Source organism: Struthio camelus, chromosome 9 (genome assembly GCF_040807025.1).
Source record: "Struthio camelus isolate bStrCam1 chromosome 9, bStrCam1.hap1, whole genome shotgun sequence".
Taxonomy (NCBI): Eukaryota; Metazoa; Chordata; class Aves; order Struthioniformes; family Struthionidae; genus Struthio; species Struthio camelus.
In genome coordinates this window covers 12,494,225-12,511,881 of record NC_090950.1, presented here as the reverse complement: position 1 = coordinate 12,511,881, position 17,657 = coordinate 12,494,225, and the positions used below count along the sequence as shown (strand labels likewise).

The following is a 17,657-nucleotide window of genomic DNA, read 5'->3' as shown; positions in this document are numbered from 1 at the left end:
AACAAAGGGTCAGAAAATCCCTATTTATGCTGCAAAAACATTTTTTGCATTTTTTCTCCTGGTAGTCCTAAAACGTTCAAGAAGCGTAAGTTCATACAGTAGCCATTTCCCTTACTGAAATGGCCCACTGGTCCACATACTATACATTTGGTATAGAACAGCATTTAATTTGTAAGATCTTCTGCTATCGCTTCAGACATAACAGAAGAAAAACAACACTAAGAAAATTAATCAACAGATGGGCTATATAAAAAAGTCTATTTTCAGATTAAATGCAAAAAATTTCCAGATACATAATTATGCTTTGTAACTTGACATTTTTCTATTTTTTCCTGCTTCTCTTATTTCCCTTGACACTACACCACTTTCACTCAGAATGCTCATATTCACCTTTGCTCAAGCAATTTTAAGACTGTGACTCCAGTTCCAAGTGAGAAAAATGATTTCATTTATTTATATATAATTACTCAGCTGATGAATATTTAAGGACTGAGGCCTTGGGTCCATGTTTCAGGTCCAGAGTCACACCTCATTTGAGAAGTTTCCCATCCACTCATCCTTGACCCCATCCCATATCTCACCTACGCCAGTAGAACAGTCTGTGAGACCAGCTTATAATCCATAATATCAATTAACAGTTTTTTCCAACCAGATTGTTGTGGTGGTTTGGTTTATAGTGCAAAAGACACACAAAGAATTACTTCAGCAAAACTGCAGTGGTGATAAACAAAGCAAATTTTATTGCAGGAGATAATGTAACATCAAACTACAGCCTACTACATTAGGTCTACCTTGTAACTCTGAACCAGGCCACGCTCAGAAAGAGCATCACAGACAAGGCTGCCTTCTCACTCACCGACTGTCTGCTGCCACAAGGATGTCCTCCATAGAGAGGAAGATGGTGCCAATTACAACAGCACTTATGGACTTGCAAAAGTAAGACATTAAGTGTTTGCCTGCATGGACGCGTTATGAAAGAGTAAATTTAACATGGTACCTACTCTGTACTAGCTTCCTCTGAGGATGTTTACACACACTAATAATGACTACTTCAACTGCACGAAGGTAATCTTAACGAAGAAAAACGTAGTGCAATTTGGAAAACTAGCATAAGAATCAACTTATAGCATACAAACAGTAACAGGACGCGTACAAAGCAATTAACAGACGGCTTTGCACAGCATCCTCTATTAGGTATGTGCCAAACATATGCAACTGTACCAGAAAAGGGGACCTCAAATCACTAGATGAACCAGTAAATCACTTTTTTGCGTATGTGCACACACAGTGAAGGAAAATGGACTAGTGACACGTGGCAAGGAAAAGCATCTGCCACAGTGTTAAGATGAAACTGCACTCCTCATAAGAGTATGCTCCAATAAGAGAAGTCTGCAAATACACAAAGAGTTTAGGATATTCACAGGCAACCTGGAGAAGAGATGAGGATTAACAAGACAAAGATTGTTAAGTATAAAATTATCCAGGGGAGCAAAGATAAGAGTAAGTTGCAAAGAGCTGCATAAGGGCCTCCTGATAGTGAGTTACTGCAAAACAAAACACTAGAAGACATTCAATGAAGACAAATGTAAAAGAGAGTTCATATGAGAAAAAAATTAAACCTCCACAATGACCATTTAAGAAATATCTTGTGGTCATAACAGACAGCTATATGAAAAAAGCTCAATGCTTGGCAATGGCCAAAAGCAAAAAAAGGCAGAAATTATTATAAAAGAACAAACAAAATATCACTGTGCCATTGTATAATTCTGCACTACAATAGCTAAATACACTATGACAGGTTAGCTTGAGAAAAGATACAACAGAGGTGGAAGTATAATAGACACGGGGGAAAAAAAGTCATGACTGCCACTGTAACTGTTCACTATCTCTTCCAATACAAGAACTTGGAAGAATCAAATTAAATTAGCAGGCAGCAGGGTGAAAACAAACAAGAGGCATTTCTTCACATCACCACAGTTGAGCTGTGCAAGTCTGCCACAAGATACTATAGGTGCTGCTATGTGATATTTAGATAACTTTAAAACGTGACTAGAATAGTTAACAGAAGTCTACTAAAAATTATTAAGTGTGAAGACACTACTTTCAGTTTAGGAAGTCCCTAAGATACAAGTCACTGGAGGCTAGGACAGCCCATTATCAGCAGACTTACTGCAATAACCTATGCAAAAGTATGTAGCACATGTGAGACTGTATGGTACCCAAGGCATACTCAGGGTATTGGTAGACACACCATGGATCTAGATAAGAGCCACATTCTTCTGGACCAGCCACTGGAGGCCAAAAAGATGTATAGGACATTTTAAAGAACATCAGAAACTTATTTTTTAGGGAACTGAATTGAGCTTGATATGTTTGCCCTTTTCTTACACTCTTCCCTCAGTCAGTGGCCCCAGTGCGGCAGGGGAGAGGGTTTTAAAGCCTACATGGACCAAAAGGGCTGATCCAGTACTCTGACCTATGCATGTTTTTTGTTTTTGTTTTTAAGAAAATTCACTTCATATATTCTGTGAATGCATAATGAAATGTTTTCGCATAAGGAAATATTTTTAGAGTATATGCTTATTTGTTTCACACCATTGCTCTCCACAAGGCAAGTACTAACTGCCTGGCTACTCACCTGCTACGGCAGCCTCAGCTAGTAACTTCAGTACCTCTTTTTCCATCTCAGGACTGTTACAGATCTCTTCCCAGGTTCCTTTAAATCCTTTCTTTCGAGCTAGTTCTGCGAGCTCCTTTTGATTTGGCACAACAAATCCAATGACATAAGAATGGAAACTGAGAAGTATAACGTACTTTAGTATGAATTTTGTAAAGTTAACAAGACCTCAGAAATAACATTTGAAGTTGGGAGGTTTGCGTTTCATACAGAGATATTGCTCTTTAGCAGTTGGCTTTTGTTCACCTGATAATCTCTCCAAAATCTCTCACAGAAATTACTTTTGCCTGCTTAAAAGTAAGTAGAAAGAGAAGTTACTTACCTTACAACAACTGGATTGCTCCAAGGTGTGCTGTCCATATGCATATTCCACTGTGCCTCATGCTCAAAGCTTTGGGGAAGCAGTACCCATACGATGTCAATGCGCCCTGCCTCTCCTCATGTTTTGCATCCCGGTATGAAGACTGGTGTGCGGCTTCCCTACCTCAGTTTCCTCTCAACTGCAGAATTCAGTTACTGTAGAGGAGTAGAGGACTGCAGTGAAGAGGGGTTGGAGAGCAGGTTGTGGAATGAGCATATGTACAACACATCGTAAAGAATGCCCGTTTCTGTAAGGCAGGCAACTTCTCTTTCCCTTTCAAGTGATTGTCCATACGCTCATTCTACCGTTGGCATCTTTGTCTGATACGCCTAGAACATATGGAGGTGTGATTTCAAAGCCTTTGCGAAACTCTGAAGCCTAATTTACCCTGAAACAAATATTCAAAATTTGTGAGACAGTGTAAAGTTTAGAGGAAATGGGAACAGAACCTCACATGGAAGCTCTACACATACGAACAATGCAGATCACAGAATCTGAGAGCTGAAAGAGACCTCGGATGATAACCTAATTCATTCACCTGCCCTGAAGCTGGATCAGCTACATCTAACATGTTTTCCTGACTGGTTGTTAAACATCAGACAAAGGCTAATGCCAATGCTTCATTATCTGTACCACTGAGAGGCTGTTCCTCATGGCTATCTTCATGCTTCCTTTCTGCAGTTTAAGGCAGTTGAATTTTCATAGAGCCAACAATGAGATGTTGATAGATACCATTTTAGCTTATTCTTTAGTTTCTAACATGATTTTAAAATACTAACTCCAGATGCTCTCCAGGTTACTCTACACTGAAATTTTCTTGTCACCTGTATTAATTTGTAATGGCTATCTAAAAGCACTTTTTTGGTGAACATTGCACAAGAACCTATTACAAACGTAGGCTTTTCACATCACCTGTTGACAAGCTTAGCCATCTGGCCAACTCCAAACCTTTCTTGGCCTTCCTCTTGCTATTAATGCACTCACAGTGCATGCACTAATGCCTCAGTATTGCTTACTACTTGCATTTCATCTCCTGTCTTTGCTTCTCCGATTTTTCTGCACACTCGTGCTATACTCTGAACTGAACCCTTTTAACGTGGACTCGGGTCTACTCCATAATATATATCCAAGAAAGATAAGGCATCCAGATGCTCCTCCTGCTCCATACTTCTTGCATTAGTATCCTGCCACCTAAGAAGTCTTGGTATCACTACCTGTGCCAGCCATGTATTTACCTTCAGAGAACGTCTGTCCCAGCTAACCTGCGTCCAGAACAAAAAGGACTCTGACTCTCTCTACTATCGTTGCTGCTGCAGATCTTTCCAACTTGCTAGCTTCTTCAGTCTTGAAAGTCTTAACAACAGCATGAAGGAACGATCAGAATCTTCAGAGTGAGCAATCTTCAAAATTATGGATTCTTAGTCATCTCCTCCACGCTAAGAGATTTTGCCAAAAAGTTTCTCCTACGCTAGACATCCACTAAACAACCTTCCCTTGCTGTTCTTAGGATCCTACCTCAGTATGGCCCTAGGCCTAACATACGAGATTGCTATGCTGGCACTGCATGTTGATATCATCATTTCTATTCTGTAAAGTTCGGTCCTTATCAACTCTTCATGAACTTCCTTCTTCAAACTTCCTTTTTTTTTTGCCCTATGTTTGCTCATTCCTCAAGTAACCAAACTCAGTTTCCTGAGGTGATGCTTGAGATCGTGTGAGTGCGTCTTGGATAGGGGGAGCATTGATAAAGTTGTGGTATCCTCTTCTGAAAGAAATCTAATTATGACTCCTTTTCAGCAAACATTTTATTCTTTATCTCACTGAGTGTTTTTGTCTGAAGCAGTCAGTGAATGTAACTTCTGAGGCAGCGATACTGCACAAACACTTGCTTTCCTGCTTTCATCTTCAGAGGAGCTTTGCACCCCAAGATCTAAGGTCAAGTCACAGATTTAACCCATTAGTAAAAGAGCAGTTTGCCCTCCTCGCCCTTTTGCTTGCAGGAGGTAAAACACCTACAAATAACGTACTCCTCCTGTATATGAGATTCATCCAGGCAAAGTATAAGGAGAGACAGGATACAAGAGAGGTCATAGGCACTGCTAACCAAAAGTCTCTGAGCTCACATCGCTGAGGTGATTATCTACCCACAATGAAACGTGCATATGGACAATCATTCAGAGAATCTGTATTACACAGTTACTTACACCACGTTATACACATGAAAGTATTAAGAAGAAATAAAGCAACAGCAGAGAAACAATCATTAGTGTACTTGGACTCTGTTTTTAAATTACCTTTAAAAACTGCTCATACTTTTTCCTATTTTTAAATAACACATGAGGCATGGACTATAGAGTCAAGTATCTTCCGCAAGAAGTCTTTCTGAATTTTGGAATAGCACCATTACAGTTCTGAGACAACAGGACAAACGTAGCCAGGGCATGCTGTATTCGCCCGGCTGTATCCATCGAAATAATCCTGCTCTGCTGGGTCCTGCTTCTACATGTTTTGATCACATACTAGAGAAAAAAATCCCGCAGTTATAGTTCATTGTAAAGGTAGGATAAGTCAAAGAATAAATATAACCTTAAAAGTCTCCACAACAAAGAACAGCTGAAAAACAGCTATCTGTCCTAACTTATATTGGAAGATGGATCAGAAGACTTTACTCTCTTCATTTCTTCAGACACTGAGCATACTAAAACAGTGCAAGTTAGCAGGATATCTGCAGCAACGTGGAACCAGATTCATCCACAAATTCATTATCTTGGCTATCAAGAAGGAGCTTTGCAATCAGTAAAAGGTAGCTGACTTATTTTACCTTTTCAAGCTCCAAATAGGCATATACTCCAAGTATGCGGAGCTGACTGCTAGTACTATAATAAAACTTTATTTTTTAATTATCTATTAAATGCATGTATTTAAAGCCTTCGTAAATGTTAAAGGCAAATGTAACTCTCAAAGAATAATGTTTAAAAAGTTATTCCGCAGAGCAAAGACATTAACAAAGCTGAATTCTCTTGCTCACTCACTATGTCCATATCCAGCTCTTGGAGAGCCAAATTTTTCCTCCAAGTTGTATTAGAAGTGTATCAGAAAGTAACAGTAGTACATTTCTGCTGCAGTGATCTTATGACATAGTGAAGAAAAAAAGGAGGAGGTCAATAAAAAAGGTACTATTAGCAAAAAGCATAAGTGTTTTTTCCAGTATACTGTAAATGTTACGTCGATCTAGCAAAATTAACACAAACTTGATAGGACAGAATTTTAATCCTAGAACAGCAGAAATCACCATCTGGAGGAACCTCTCTCTCTCCCCATTTACTATACAGGGTACTCAGAACAGGCATGTAACTTCAGACACAAGGAGACATGACTCTCACCCAAAGGGGTAAAAACCACAGTTAAAAGCAAATATAATGAAAGTGTTCCCAGCTGTGGTACGTCCAGTGCATCTTCTGAAACCGTCAACACTGAATACTTACATGGTGACTACTGACAATTAAGATAAAACACAGAGAATCAGGCGAACAAAAAGTTCTTTTTCTACTTATTACTACTCCTAGCCTTCCTCAAAGTTATTAAGTGGGAGTTTTTTTGGTCACACTGGCAATTAGAATATTTCTGATCATTCAGAAGCTCCAAAATGACTTTTCAAACACTGTAATGTCAGCAAGAAATCAAGAATATCTGCAATACATTTATATGTTAAACTATTGTTATGTCTATCTTCTGTGTAGCAAAGTAGGAAATTCTAGAAATAGCAACTTAAGATATGTTTGAGCCCTTGTATGCCTAATATGGCAGTATGCTCGGGAAATTGTAAGGACATTTGACTGTTGCTTATTAATTCTGTGTTCGCATAGTATTTACTTAGCGTTTTACCTCAGCTTCAAAGCTTCTGCTAGTGCTCTGCAGGGGCTAGAGAAGAAAAATATTTTTAATACCCAGTCCAGATTCTGGGCTGTTCGAAATTTTGGGTTTTTTTCCCTTCCTCGGAAGTGCAGAAGTAGTTCCTCAGCAGAACAGATCACAACTAAAAATGGCAAGGAATAAGGTATGCTAGGACTTCTAAAGGTAATACCATTCCTAAAGTGCTCGTGTGATGTACCTCAGGAACAGAACCAAAGCTCAGCTGTTTTTCAGATTGGGAAAAATTGAAGGAGAGAGTCTCATTCTGGACATTTTCCAAAGAACAAAAAAAAAGTTGGACAGGAAAAATAAAAATACGCATTCTGGTTATTTTACTTGTGATAGCAAAAGTTATTTAATCGTATTATAAATCAAATCATTTTTCAACTGGTAAAAAAAACTCCACACTGAGTGGCAAAATATTTTGTTTATGGCTTCAGTAGGACAAACAAAAGAACACAGCAATATCAAAACATCAGCTGCCTCTTACCTGCTTGCATATGCACAAATATTGTCTACCAGTGGAAGATTCTTCAAAGCTGCTTCTACTTTGCCAAGAGAAACATATTCTCCTGCCTGGAGTTTTACAAGGTCTTTTTTACGATCTGTTGACAAAGAAAGATTTAAATGTTAGTTGCAGAACAAAAAAGTTCTGTAAAGAGATTAAAAAAAAAAAAAAGAGAGAGATCTCAAAAGAGATATTGTCTTTATCCTTTTCTGAAATGTAAGTATAATTGCCAAAATGTAAGCCGACTCATGTTTGGTGAACGTATCAAACATTTAATACCAGATTCCCAAAAATCAATCTGTCCCTTACCGAAACACGATCCACATTTTAATTACACATATTTCCTGCCTTTGAAACAGCATCTTCTATATGATAGCACTAGCATTTCAATGGAACGCAGCTGTGATTATGTTAAAGCCCGTGGCTAGAAGCATACATTTTGTGCTCTTCGGTTCAGACACTTAAGGCAGGAGATGCAGCATCTGGTGGCATTTTATTACTTATTCTTACGATAAATCCCTATTTAAAGAGCAACTGTCCACCTGTTATCTGAGACACAACAGTCAGATTTGAAAATTAAGCCTGAATTACCTGAGCTCATTGTACACAGCCCAAAAAAGGCAAGCACGACCACAGGGCCTTATCCACCCAGCTGTGACAGCAGCTGGAATACCTCTCCCTTGGCACTAACACCTGTATACTTCTTTGTGCAGCCAGGCAAGGCAGTTTTGTAGCTGTCTCATCTGTTCAATCAGCACAAGGCAGCTGCAGTGGGACCTAAGATCTTGCCCATAACATAAAACAGATAAGCTTAGCACTAAGAATTCTAATTGCGGACCTATTTTGAAGGCTAATAAGCACCCTGAATCACCCACTGATTCAAGAAAGGCACAGGGTAGTTATTAGGGCAACTATTTTTCTGTCTATGGATGTCAGAGAACTAGGAGCCTAATACAGGCTCCTAATATAAATTACAAAATCAAACACAGCTTATTCAGCTCAAGTCAGCCTACATTTCTTAACTCTCTAATTATTACTCAGTCTCACTATCAGAGCTGAGTCATTGTTAAGACTGTCTTAAAAGAAAGCAATTAAAGCAATTATTTTAAAAATCAACTCTGAAAAACACACAGTAGAGGTTGCATTGTGAAGGAATCAGAATTTTCTTGGGAAGATGTATGGCAGAGCTTTCGACTGCATGCCAAGATATGCAGATTTGTGGTTAACACCGCTAGCAGCTCAGGAAAATGTGTGTGTGTTTATAAATACATAGCAAACATATGCGTACAGGCACACGCACACACACTTACCTGAATTTGCTATAACTCACCAATAATTTTCAGACACCCATCTTGATGAAACTCTCCAACATCTCCAGTATGGAGCCACCTCTGTCCATTCTCATCAACAGTGAAATCTTTGTTGGTTCGTTCTTCATTTTTGTAGTAGCCCACAGTCACATTTTGCCCTCCAATAAGAATCTCACCTCTAGGATACGGTTTATCAGTGTTGAAATATCCACCTAAAAAGACAGCTTTTATTAAGTTAATAGGAACTAAAAATATATTCCAAAGCCAGACTCCCTGTTATTGGTATTATTTAAATATAAAAATAAACCACTTAATTACTAAGTCCTTTGCCAAAGGTACCACTTGAAAACACTACATAAATAGCTCAGTAAGAGCAAAAAAAAAGGTCGAAACCCTGTCGGTATATAAATAGAGATTTAACATGTGTTTACTAACAGTGAATTTCATACACACGTACACACACACAGGTCAAATGCAACATCTGTGCAATCCTTCTGCTAGGACTGACATGCTGTATTTGTGTCATATAACTCAAATAAAAAGGATAAGTTTTACTTCATATTTTTAGGAAAAAAAACGATTATAGAGTTTCGCAATAGCCCCTCAACTCCTCCAAGTGTTACGTAGTTCTACTCTCCAATACATGAAAGTCTACAATGAGAGGGAATTGTCTAAACACTCTTTGAACCTTATGAACATATTTTTACAACATCCAGTAAGCTTCCACTCCATAGGCCACTGCGTTATTTGATTCTTAATGAAGATTATTTTGAAATTTCTTAATAGCAATAGGAGGTAACAGGCATCCACTGAAGCTGAAGTCTACTAAATCCAGCACTTCCAAGACACAACATACAGAACTAATCACACTCCTACAAGGATGCTAATCTGGATCAGAATGGTGAGGATGCTGTTTATGTGATCCCAATATGTATATACACTTATAATGTGACTTGAAAGAAATAATACAGCAAGAAAAAGCCATAACACAACCCATTCATAGTGTCATTCATGTGTCGATAGCTTCTGCCTAAACATTTGCAAGTTGAAAAACAACTGAGGAACTGATTTTATTCCCCACCCCACCCCCCAAGTCAAACTTACACTACTGAAACACAGCAGAATAACATTATTCTCTTGTGGAACAACAGAACAGAATTGGACCAACCCTGTCATCTTGTTATTCAACCCTGTCATCTTGTTATTCTCTCTTCCCAAGGTGCGTGTATCACTTTTCTGTCTTCAGATTTGAAATTAGCTAGACAACCTAGCCACCTCCTTTTCAATAAATAATAGAGATCTTAGGCTTCCTTAAGTACATCCTCCACCTACCAGAATATCAGCTAGCTGTTGCCTCTTGGACCTGAGATGCAAGCAGCAATTTTAATTTACGCTTTGGAAAGCCATGAAAAGAACAAAGTCCAATAGATAAATAGCTCTGTAAAGTTCTTGCAAACACACTAAAATTGCATGCAGAAATTCTCACCTTCTTCCCAGTTCATTAATTTGATTTCACAGCAGACCAAAGGTGCTCCTACTCTCCCTGTAGTGTAGTCCCATACTAGAATTCAGAAATAAAAGCTTTTTTCAGAAAAAAACTTTATCAAAACCTTATCAAAAGATTAGAAAAATCTTTATTGTTATGCACTTCATCTAGCAAAAACTAACTACTATTTATTTCTTTAGTTTATTTATTACAATAGAACTGTCAAAATGGCCAATAGATATATCAAAGTAACGCAAAATAAGTCCCTATCTTTTGAAGTTAGACCGCTGTATTTACAGATACCTCCAGTGATACCAACGTAGCTTTGACAATAAGCTGTCTATACGGATCACACTGCAGAAGCACCATTACAACTTAAAAAGCTTTTGTTTGACTCTTTCTGAAGGAAACGGTAATCAGCAATATTTCATAACAAGACAATGATTCTGTATTTTGGTTCACTTCTCTGATGTCTCAGTCCTATATTTTAGTATTACTTGGCATGGAGGACGGGGCGGGGTGGGGGGGAGGGGGCTCATACCTAACTATTCTAATAGTACTAAGTAAAATAATTCCTTTCTACCAAGAGAAACATAAAAATATTCTGTTTTGATGAAGTTTCCCATTACCCAAAGAATAACGAAAATGCCTCCAAGCGATCACAGCTCTGGAGTGCTGAAAGAATTCTGCTTACATGCTCCAAAAATTAGCAGCGGGCCTAGACTTTAAGAACAGAACTGAACCAGCTAATCCTTATAATCAGGGGTTAATTTTATTTATTGTTTAAACTTGGAGCTTCAGTAATCTATGCTGTGTTTCATCATTATCAGTTTTAACTGATGGTACTGAACTAGCGAAAAATGTAACTCTTGAGACTCCCTTGCACATTACAGAAGGGTAGAAAAAGATACCCTCAGCTATAACCAAAATCTGCTTTAATTTACACTATAAAACAGGAAGTGGTTGGCAGAAGAATGCTTTTCCTTAAAGGGAAGGTTTTTCCATTCCACTGTAGACAAAGGAAGACGCATCTTATTTCCCTAATGTATACTCAAACATTATCAAATATATTCATCAAAATTAGAAACAATTTATTCAGTTCAACTCGTAAGTGCAATAATGCCAAAATCCCATTCATACTACTACAAGCTTCTCCAAATCAAATGAGAACATTCGTCTTATACGTAGATCACCAGATCTAACACAATGCGCTCAGCACAGATCACAGCACTCAGTAGCATGCACCAGCACTAACCGTCAGTGATTGTTCCGGCTCCTGCTGATTCAGTCAGTCCATACCCCTGTCCTACAGGGCAACAGAAACAAATGTTCATAAATCGTTGAGTTGCTGCAGAGAGCGGAGCTCCTCCACAAAGCAGGATGCGAATTTTTCCACCTAGCAGCATTCGTACTTTCCGGAAAATAAGGCTAAAATACAAAGAAAAGAGGATGCATTTGTTGCTTTAAAACAAAATAAGCTAATTTCATATTTGAACTAAATGTTTTCACCAATTTCATATAAACTTTATGATATTCAAGTAAAACCTCCAAGTTTTCAAAAACACAGGCACAGATTTCTAAGTTCATTTCCACATTTTAATTTGAAGATATGTAAATGTCTTGAGAGTATATTTTTAGTAAAACATTGAAGTTAGTGATTTTCTCCTCAAAAATACTTGCAATAAACTGCAGAAATTTTGTAGTTATAGCATCTTTTAGTCTCACTTCTGTGAGAATGTGAAGTCTACATATCATATAGATATCTATAGGAATAATTTCCCATCTTACCCACAAATTGTATAAAATCATTATTACGGTCTAGATGGAAATAACACAATGAATAGAAATCTCCAGTCAGCTACAAGTTAAATAACTGATACTGGTAAATCACATCAGTAAGTATTTAAAACTGGCAGAAAAACTACTGCTGATTTGTTTTATACAGATTTGTTAATGTCTGATTCAAAGTCTAAACACTGAAATAAAAAAAAAAAACCACATACACAATAGAAATCAGATATTGCTCACGTGGTAAGGCTTAGATGAGCATTTTTTTTGGCCATTAAAAATAAACTTAAAATTACCTATCACAGAGCGGGGTAGTGTAGCCTTTGGAAATCTGTTCCATTTTGTAATTGTAGGCCAAAATAAATAGATTCCGCTGGAAACTAGTCATTTCATTCACTTTATTCATGACATTTTTGTAGATCCGATCCATAATTTCCTAGTTACATAAAAGATTAACTCAAAATATCCACAATCTTAAATTCAATACAACAAAAAGGGAACATGATCCAGAAGTTCTAGAGTATTTCAAATGACAAATCACTCCCAGTTGCTGCTTAGTCCATTGCTAAATGATATCAAGTTATTTAGGGAAACTGAGGAAAGTAAATATCTGAGTAGGACCACTGCTCAATCTTAATCTACCTGCTGCCAAATTATCTTTACTCTATGAAGTACTATGCAGGTGGGAGTCCATTCATCTCTTGACTAGCAGCTTGCACTCCACTGAAATTATTGCAAAAGCTGGCATGTTGCTAAATAGACAACTACTGTAAAGTCTATGCCAAGGGCCACTTTCTTCACATGATGGCTATCTTTAACCTATATATGTGTGTGTGTACACGTGTGTACACACATACATACATACAGTGTTTACTATCATGAACACGTAACTAAAATGTCAATCTAAACCCTGTAACTATTTGAATTTTTTCAGCTTGACATTCATGTGTTAAGTATTCATTTTAACATACATATAAATACAGAAAATTCCATGTGAAGCTAGCTTAATATTCAAGGCTCTACCTTTTTATTTTCAATGATAATTGCATTAATTTTGTTGTTAAAAATCTGAATTATGAAATATAAAGAGATTCATCTTTCAGCTACTTACCGGGACAGCGGCCATTAGGGTTGGTCTAAGCGTAGTAACATCACCTTTGCTTCCTTTCTTTATTTTAGAGGACTAAAGTGAAGAATAAGTTAACTGGAGGACTTATCCAAGATTTTTAACATGTGAAACAAAATTACATAGTACATCTTGCAAATTATCATTTATATTATCTTTTAGCAGTTAAAACTAGCCCAGAGTAGTAGTTATAACCCCAAAATCCTGTTTCATAAATTGTAAAAAAGGAGACTTGCTGTAACATTTGAAAAAAATATTATTAGATCTAACATGACTAATATTCTACTATGTGGGCTTGACATACATCAACAACCTACCTGGTCAGCTAATGTCTGAGGTGATGAGTAGCCAATGCGGCATCCATGAGACAGACAGACAAGTTCAGCACTCAGCTCTAGAACATGGGCAAGGGGTAAATAGCCAACATAGATGTCTTTTTCCCTGTGAAGAATTTTTGAAAGATAGGTTTATGTTGTATTATTAGAGTCCTCAGAAAAGTCAGTATGCTGAATTTACACAGAGCTTACTGAAGAACCGGAAAAAGTGAAAGAACGCCTTTGGGCTTAAGAACATATTTCAAACACTGTTTTTTGAATCAGAAGTTGTATATTGCCCATTGCAAGTTTAGGGAAAAGGAACAAAGTGTGACATTTATTCATCCCAAAACAATTAATAGTGTCTTAGGCTTGCAAAGGTAACTCTGTGCACAAGATTAAGTACTGCATCAAACACAAAAAAAATATAATTTAACACTAACGAAAGGAAGTACCGCTTAGAGTAGTTTGCAACCCCCTCTGTGCAAAGCGGCCTCACAGGTTTTAGTATCATATTTTAAAAATTCATCTTAGTTGCTCTGTTCAGAATACTGCTATTTGACTTTAAGTGATCTCTTAGCAATGTAATATTTTCAACTGAAAGGTAAAATCACTATACAGATAAGCAAGTAAGTAATCTACAGTAATTCCTTTGAAAAATGTGGAAGAGCTAGCAGTATGAGTGCTTCAGATAAACAGCCTGCATTTCTGGTACACAGGGGCCACCTAATCGGACAAAGCTTATCTGCGAGGATGACTTATTTTCCTCAAATGACAATCTAAGAACGTAAACCAAACCAAGAACATCAGAAATCTCATCACTTACTGCTCCATGTACTGAGGGTTGGGGGGGGAAGGGGGGGGGGTTGTTCAACTGTGTCTTTTCTTAACCAAAACATACTATCTTTCCCAAATACAGAAGACAAGAGAACAACTAGCACATTAAATAATCATGGCATTTAATGCAATACTGGAAGATGCTCAGACTGTGTGTAGTAGTACAATGCCACAGACAAAGCAGTATAAAACAGGTAATCTACAATTACATCCAAGTATATTAAAGCATCTGTCAGTACGTACCCCAAATTAGGGATCCTTTCCGCCATCCCAGTTATACCGGCAATTATGTTGCAATGGGAGATCATAACTCCTTTGGGAATGCCTGTGGATCCACTTGTGTACATGATTACTGCAATATCTGAGGGTACAGGCCTCGCCTGCTGTTTGTTTCCTGTAATTTTTATTGAAAAAGAGAACGTATAACGTGTGGAAAGCCTATCAGATTGCAAGATCTTAAGTACTAATATATTACAACAATTGTTCTGATATATAAACTACATAACCATTGCTATTACATTTTGCTTTCAGTTAAAAGTTTGTGGTCAAGCTTAAGTGCCTTTCACAGAGGGTAGGTACTTCTTTGTATTAGAAGTGCTATACTTTTGAGTGACTTGGATAGAAAAATTGCTGCCTCTGTAGACTATTATGCCTCCTGTGTTCCTGCAGAGGAAAGGAAAAACGCACAGAGCTTTGACTTCTCCAAAATACTACTGAGCTTCATTTCTTCAAGGTATCTGTCACTAATTCCAGCTACCACAAGGTAAATCCTCACTTACAAAGCTACTTCGTCATGAGCTTCCGCTAGTAGAGGGGCAACATGCTCCTCACTCATAGCACTACAGCAAGACACTACTGAGCTGACCTGAGGTCCAAATTCTGTAAGTATTTAAACAAAGTTCAATAGCTTTTATAGGATTAAAGCATTTAAGTGCATAAAGCAAAAACATCCACAACGTGTGTTTTTTAATTCCTAAACTGAGAGCAAGAAAGCAAAAGAACAATTCTGCAGACTCTCCTTTGAACACATACAACGTGCAATACTCGTGGCACAACATACGCACTGAATGAGAACAGTGAAAACACATTTAACGGTTTCCCACTCACTGAACCCTGTCCATTCCATACAGTAAATGGCACAGAGGAAAAAAGTATAAAACGAGCACAGTTACTTAACAGAATTAACATTCAGTTAAAACCGTTTATGGTCAACCACATTAACTGTAGTATTCCATAATCTCTGAACGGCTGACTTGACAAATGTAACGTTCCTTTATTACAGTATGCAATATTTAAAAGATTGAAGAAAGAAGAATTATATGCCATTTTACATAGCACTTAGATTAACGAGTCTTGAGCCTCTCATGAATTATAGCCATTATTTATTCTGTGGGTGTTATCTGAAACAGTTTTAGTAGTACATAGAAATGGCATATCAAAAAAGGGAAGACAATCTTTTAAAGCAGCCGAGTATTTGAGAGTCCATCAAATTGGGAACAAATCTGTCATTTCCCTGAAAATCAACAACGGATGGATTAACCACCCACATTCGTTTGCGAATTTAACAAAATTTAAGTTGCAAATTACTTATGTCATTTGCCATAAAATGTGGAGTAGCTTTTCCTTGCGTGTTCTGAACAACCCATTTTTAATACATCTGATTATACGAATGCATTCTAAATTTCTATCCTAGCCCAAAGCTTATCCTAAAAATTATTCTTCAGCCTACACGGAATTTGTTTATAGAGAAGACAGTTTTCATTAAAAGGATTTGACTCCACTTTAATTAAAACAAACAAACTTGTTTTCAGTAAAGATAAAGCAGATCAGAAAAGGTTAATCATTGCATAATTTCCTGAGACCTACAACTTCCCCAAAGTTCCTCAACAGGGTCAGAGTAGGACAACAATTTAGATGATCCAAATAGAAAGCAAAGATAACCTACCAGTGTCTGTCTTGGCCCCCATAGCTTGCACAGAAGCCATAGTGTGAACAATGACGCCCTTGGGAAACTCTGACCATGTTGTTGGTTTGCCATCCACTGTAATAATGTGTCGCAGTCGTGGAACTTGAGAAACTATTTCCTGGGGAAATGAACATTTGTTCAGAAAGTAAACGTGAGGTTTGTGCCAACAAGAAAAAAAAAAATCTATACTGTATAAACACTGACTTAAAATATCAGAGGATTTAAAATACTGGAGGATAACCTCGTCTAGCTCCAACAATTGCAAAGCTTGAAATTCTGTCCTTAGATTTGCAGGACTAATTGAACTTTCCACTTAGAAGGTCAACAGTTTTTTCCAAATATTTACTAATCTGAGCCTTATTTCAAGAAATGCCCACAAATAGGACAGCAAAGATTTGTAGAGATAATTGACTCTCCACTCTCATAGAACACTGACAAAAAAACGTCGTGGGCAACACTCAGATCACAGTAATTTCTATGTTGCTTCTTGATTACTGGGCTATTTAAAATATTTGTTGTTTTGTTTTGGTTTTTTTGTTTAGGTTGGAAGGGACCTCCGGAGCTCATCTAGTCCAACCTCCCTGCTCAAGCAGGGTCACCTAGAGCATATTGCCCAGGATCGCGTCCAGGCGGGTTTTGAATATCTCCAGCGAAGGAGACTCCACCACCCCTCTGGGCAACCTGTTCCAATGCTCTGTCACCCTCACAGTGAAGAAGTTTTTTCTCAGGTTCAGATGGAACTTCTTGCGGTTCAGTTTCTGCCCGTTGCCTCCTGTCGCCGGGCACCACGGAGAAGAGTCTGGCCCCATCCTCTTCATACCCCCCCCCTTCAGATACTTGTACACGTTGATGAGATCGCCTCTCAATCGTCTCTTCTCCAGGCTGAACAGGCCCAGCTCTTGCAGTCTTTCTTCAGAGGAGAGGTGCTCCAGTCCCCTCATCATCTTGGTAGCCCTCCGCTGGACTCTTTCCAGTAGCGCCATGTCTCTCTTGTACTGGGGAGCCCAGAACTGGACACAGCACTCCAGGGGAGGCCTCCCCAGGGCTGAGTAGAGGGGCAGGATCACCTCCCTCCACCTGCTGGCAACACTCTTCCTCATGCACCCCAGGATACCATTGGCCTTCTTGGCCACAAGGGCACATTGCTGCCTCATGCTTGCCTTGTTGTCCACCAGCACTCCCAGGTCCTTCTCGGCAGAGCTGCTTTCCAGCAGGTCAACCCCCAGCCTGTACTGGTGCATGGGGTTACTCCTCCCTAGGTGCAGGACCTTGCACTTGCCTTTGTGGAACTTCAGGAGGTTCCTCTCTGCCCAACTCTCCAGCCTGTCCAGGTCCCCCTGAATGACAGCACAGCCTTCTGGTGTGTCAGCCA

General features: G+C 38.4%; 1 protein-coding gene across 7 annotated transcripts in view; it reads right to left on the bottom strand.

Annotated features, from left to right (window-relative positions):
- ACSL3 (acyl-CoA synthetase long chain family member 3) overlaps positions 1–17,657 on the bottom strand; it is a 68,680-nt gene that overhangs the window by 4,609 nt on the left and 46,414 nt on the right. For 5 of the 7 annotated variants that reach the window (XM_068955114.1, XM_068955113.1, XM_068955117.1 and 2 more), the window contains 10 exons: positions 16,265–16,403; positions 14,563–14,713; positions 13,486–13,609; positions 13,154–13,225; positions 12,339–12,478; positions 11,510–11,682; positions 10,255–10,329; positions 8,789–8,980; positions 7,441–7,555; positions 2,639–2,796 (listed from right to left, as the gene is read on the bottom strand). In XM_068955114.1, the coding sequence (XP_068811215.1) occupies positions 2,639–2,796; positions 7,441–7,555; positions 8,789–8,980; positions 10,255–10,329; positions 11,510–11,682; positions 12,339–12,478; positions 13,154–13,225; positions 13,486–13,609; positions 14,563–14,713; positions 16,265–16,403 (1,339 nt within the window). Of the gene's footprint in view, positions 1–2,638; positions 2,797–2,999; positions 3,194–7,440; positions 7,556–8,788; positions 8,981–10,254; positions 10,330–11,509; positions 11,683–12,338; positions 12,479–13,153; positions 13,226–13,485; positions 13,610–14,562; positions 14,714–16,264; positions 16,404–17,657 lie in introns of all 7 variants that reach the window. The other 2 variants (XR_011142936.1, XR_011142937.1) reach the window with 1 other exon arrangement.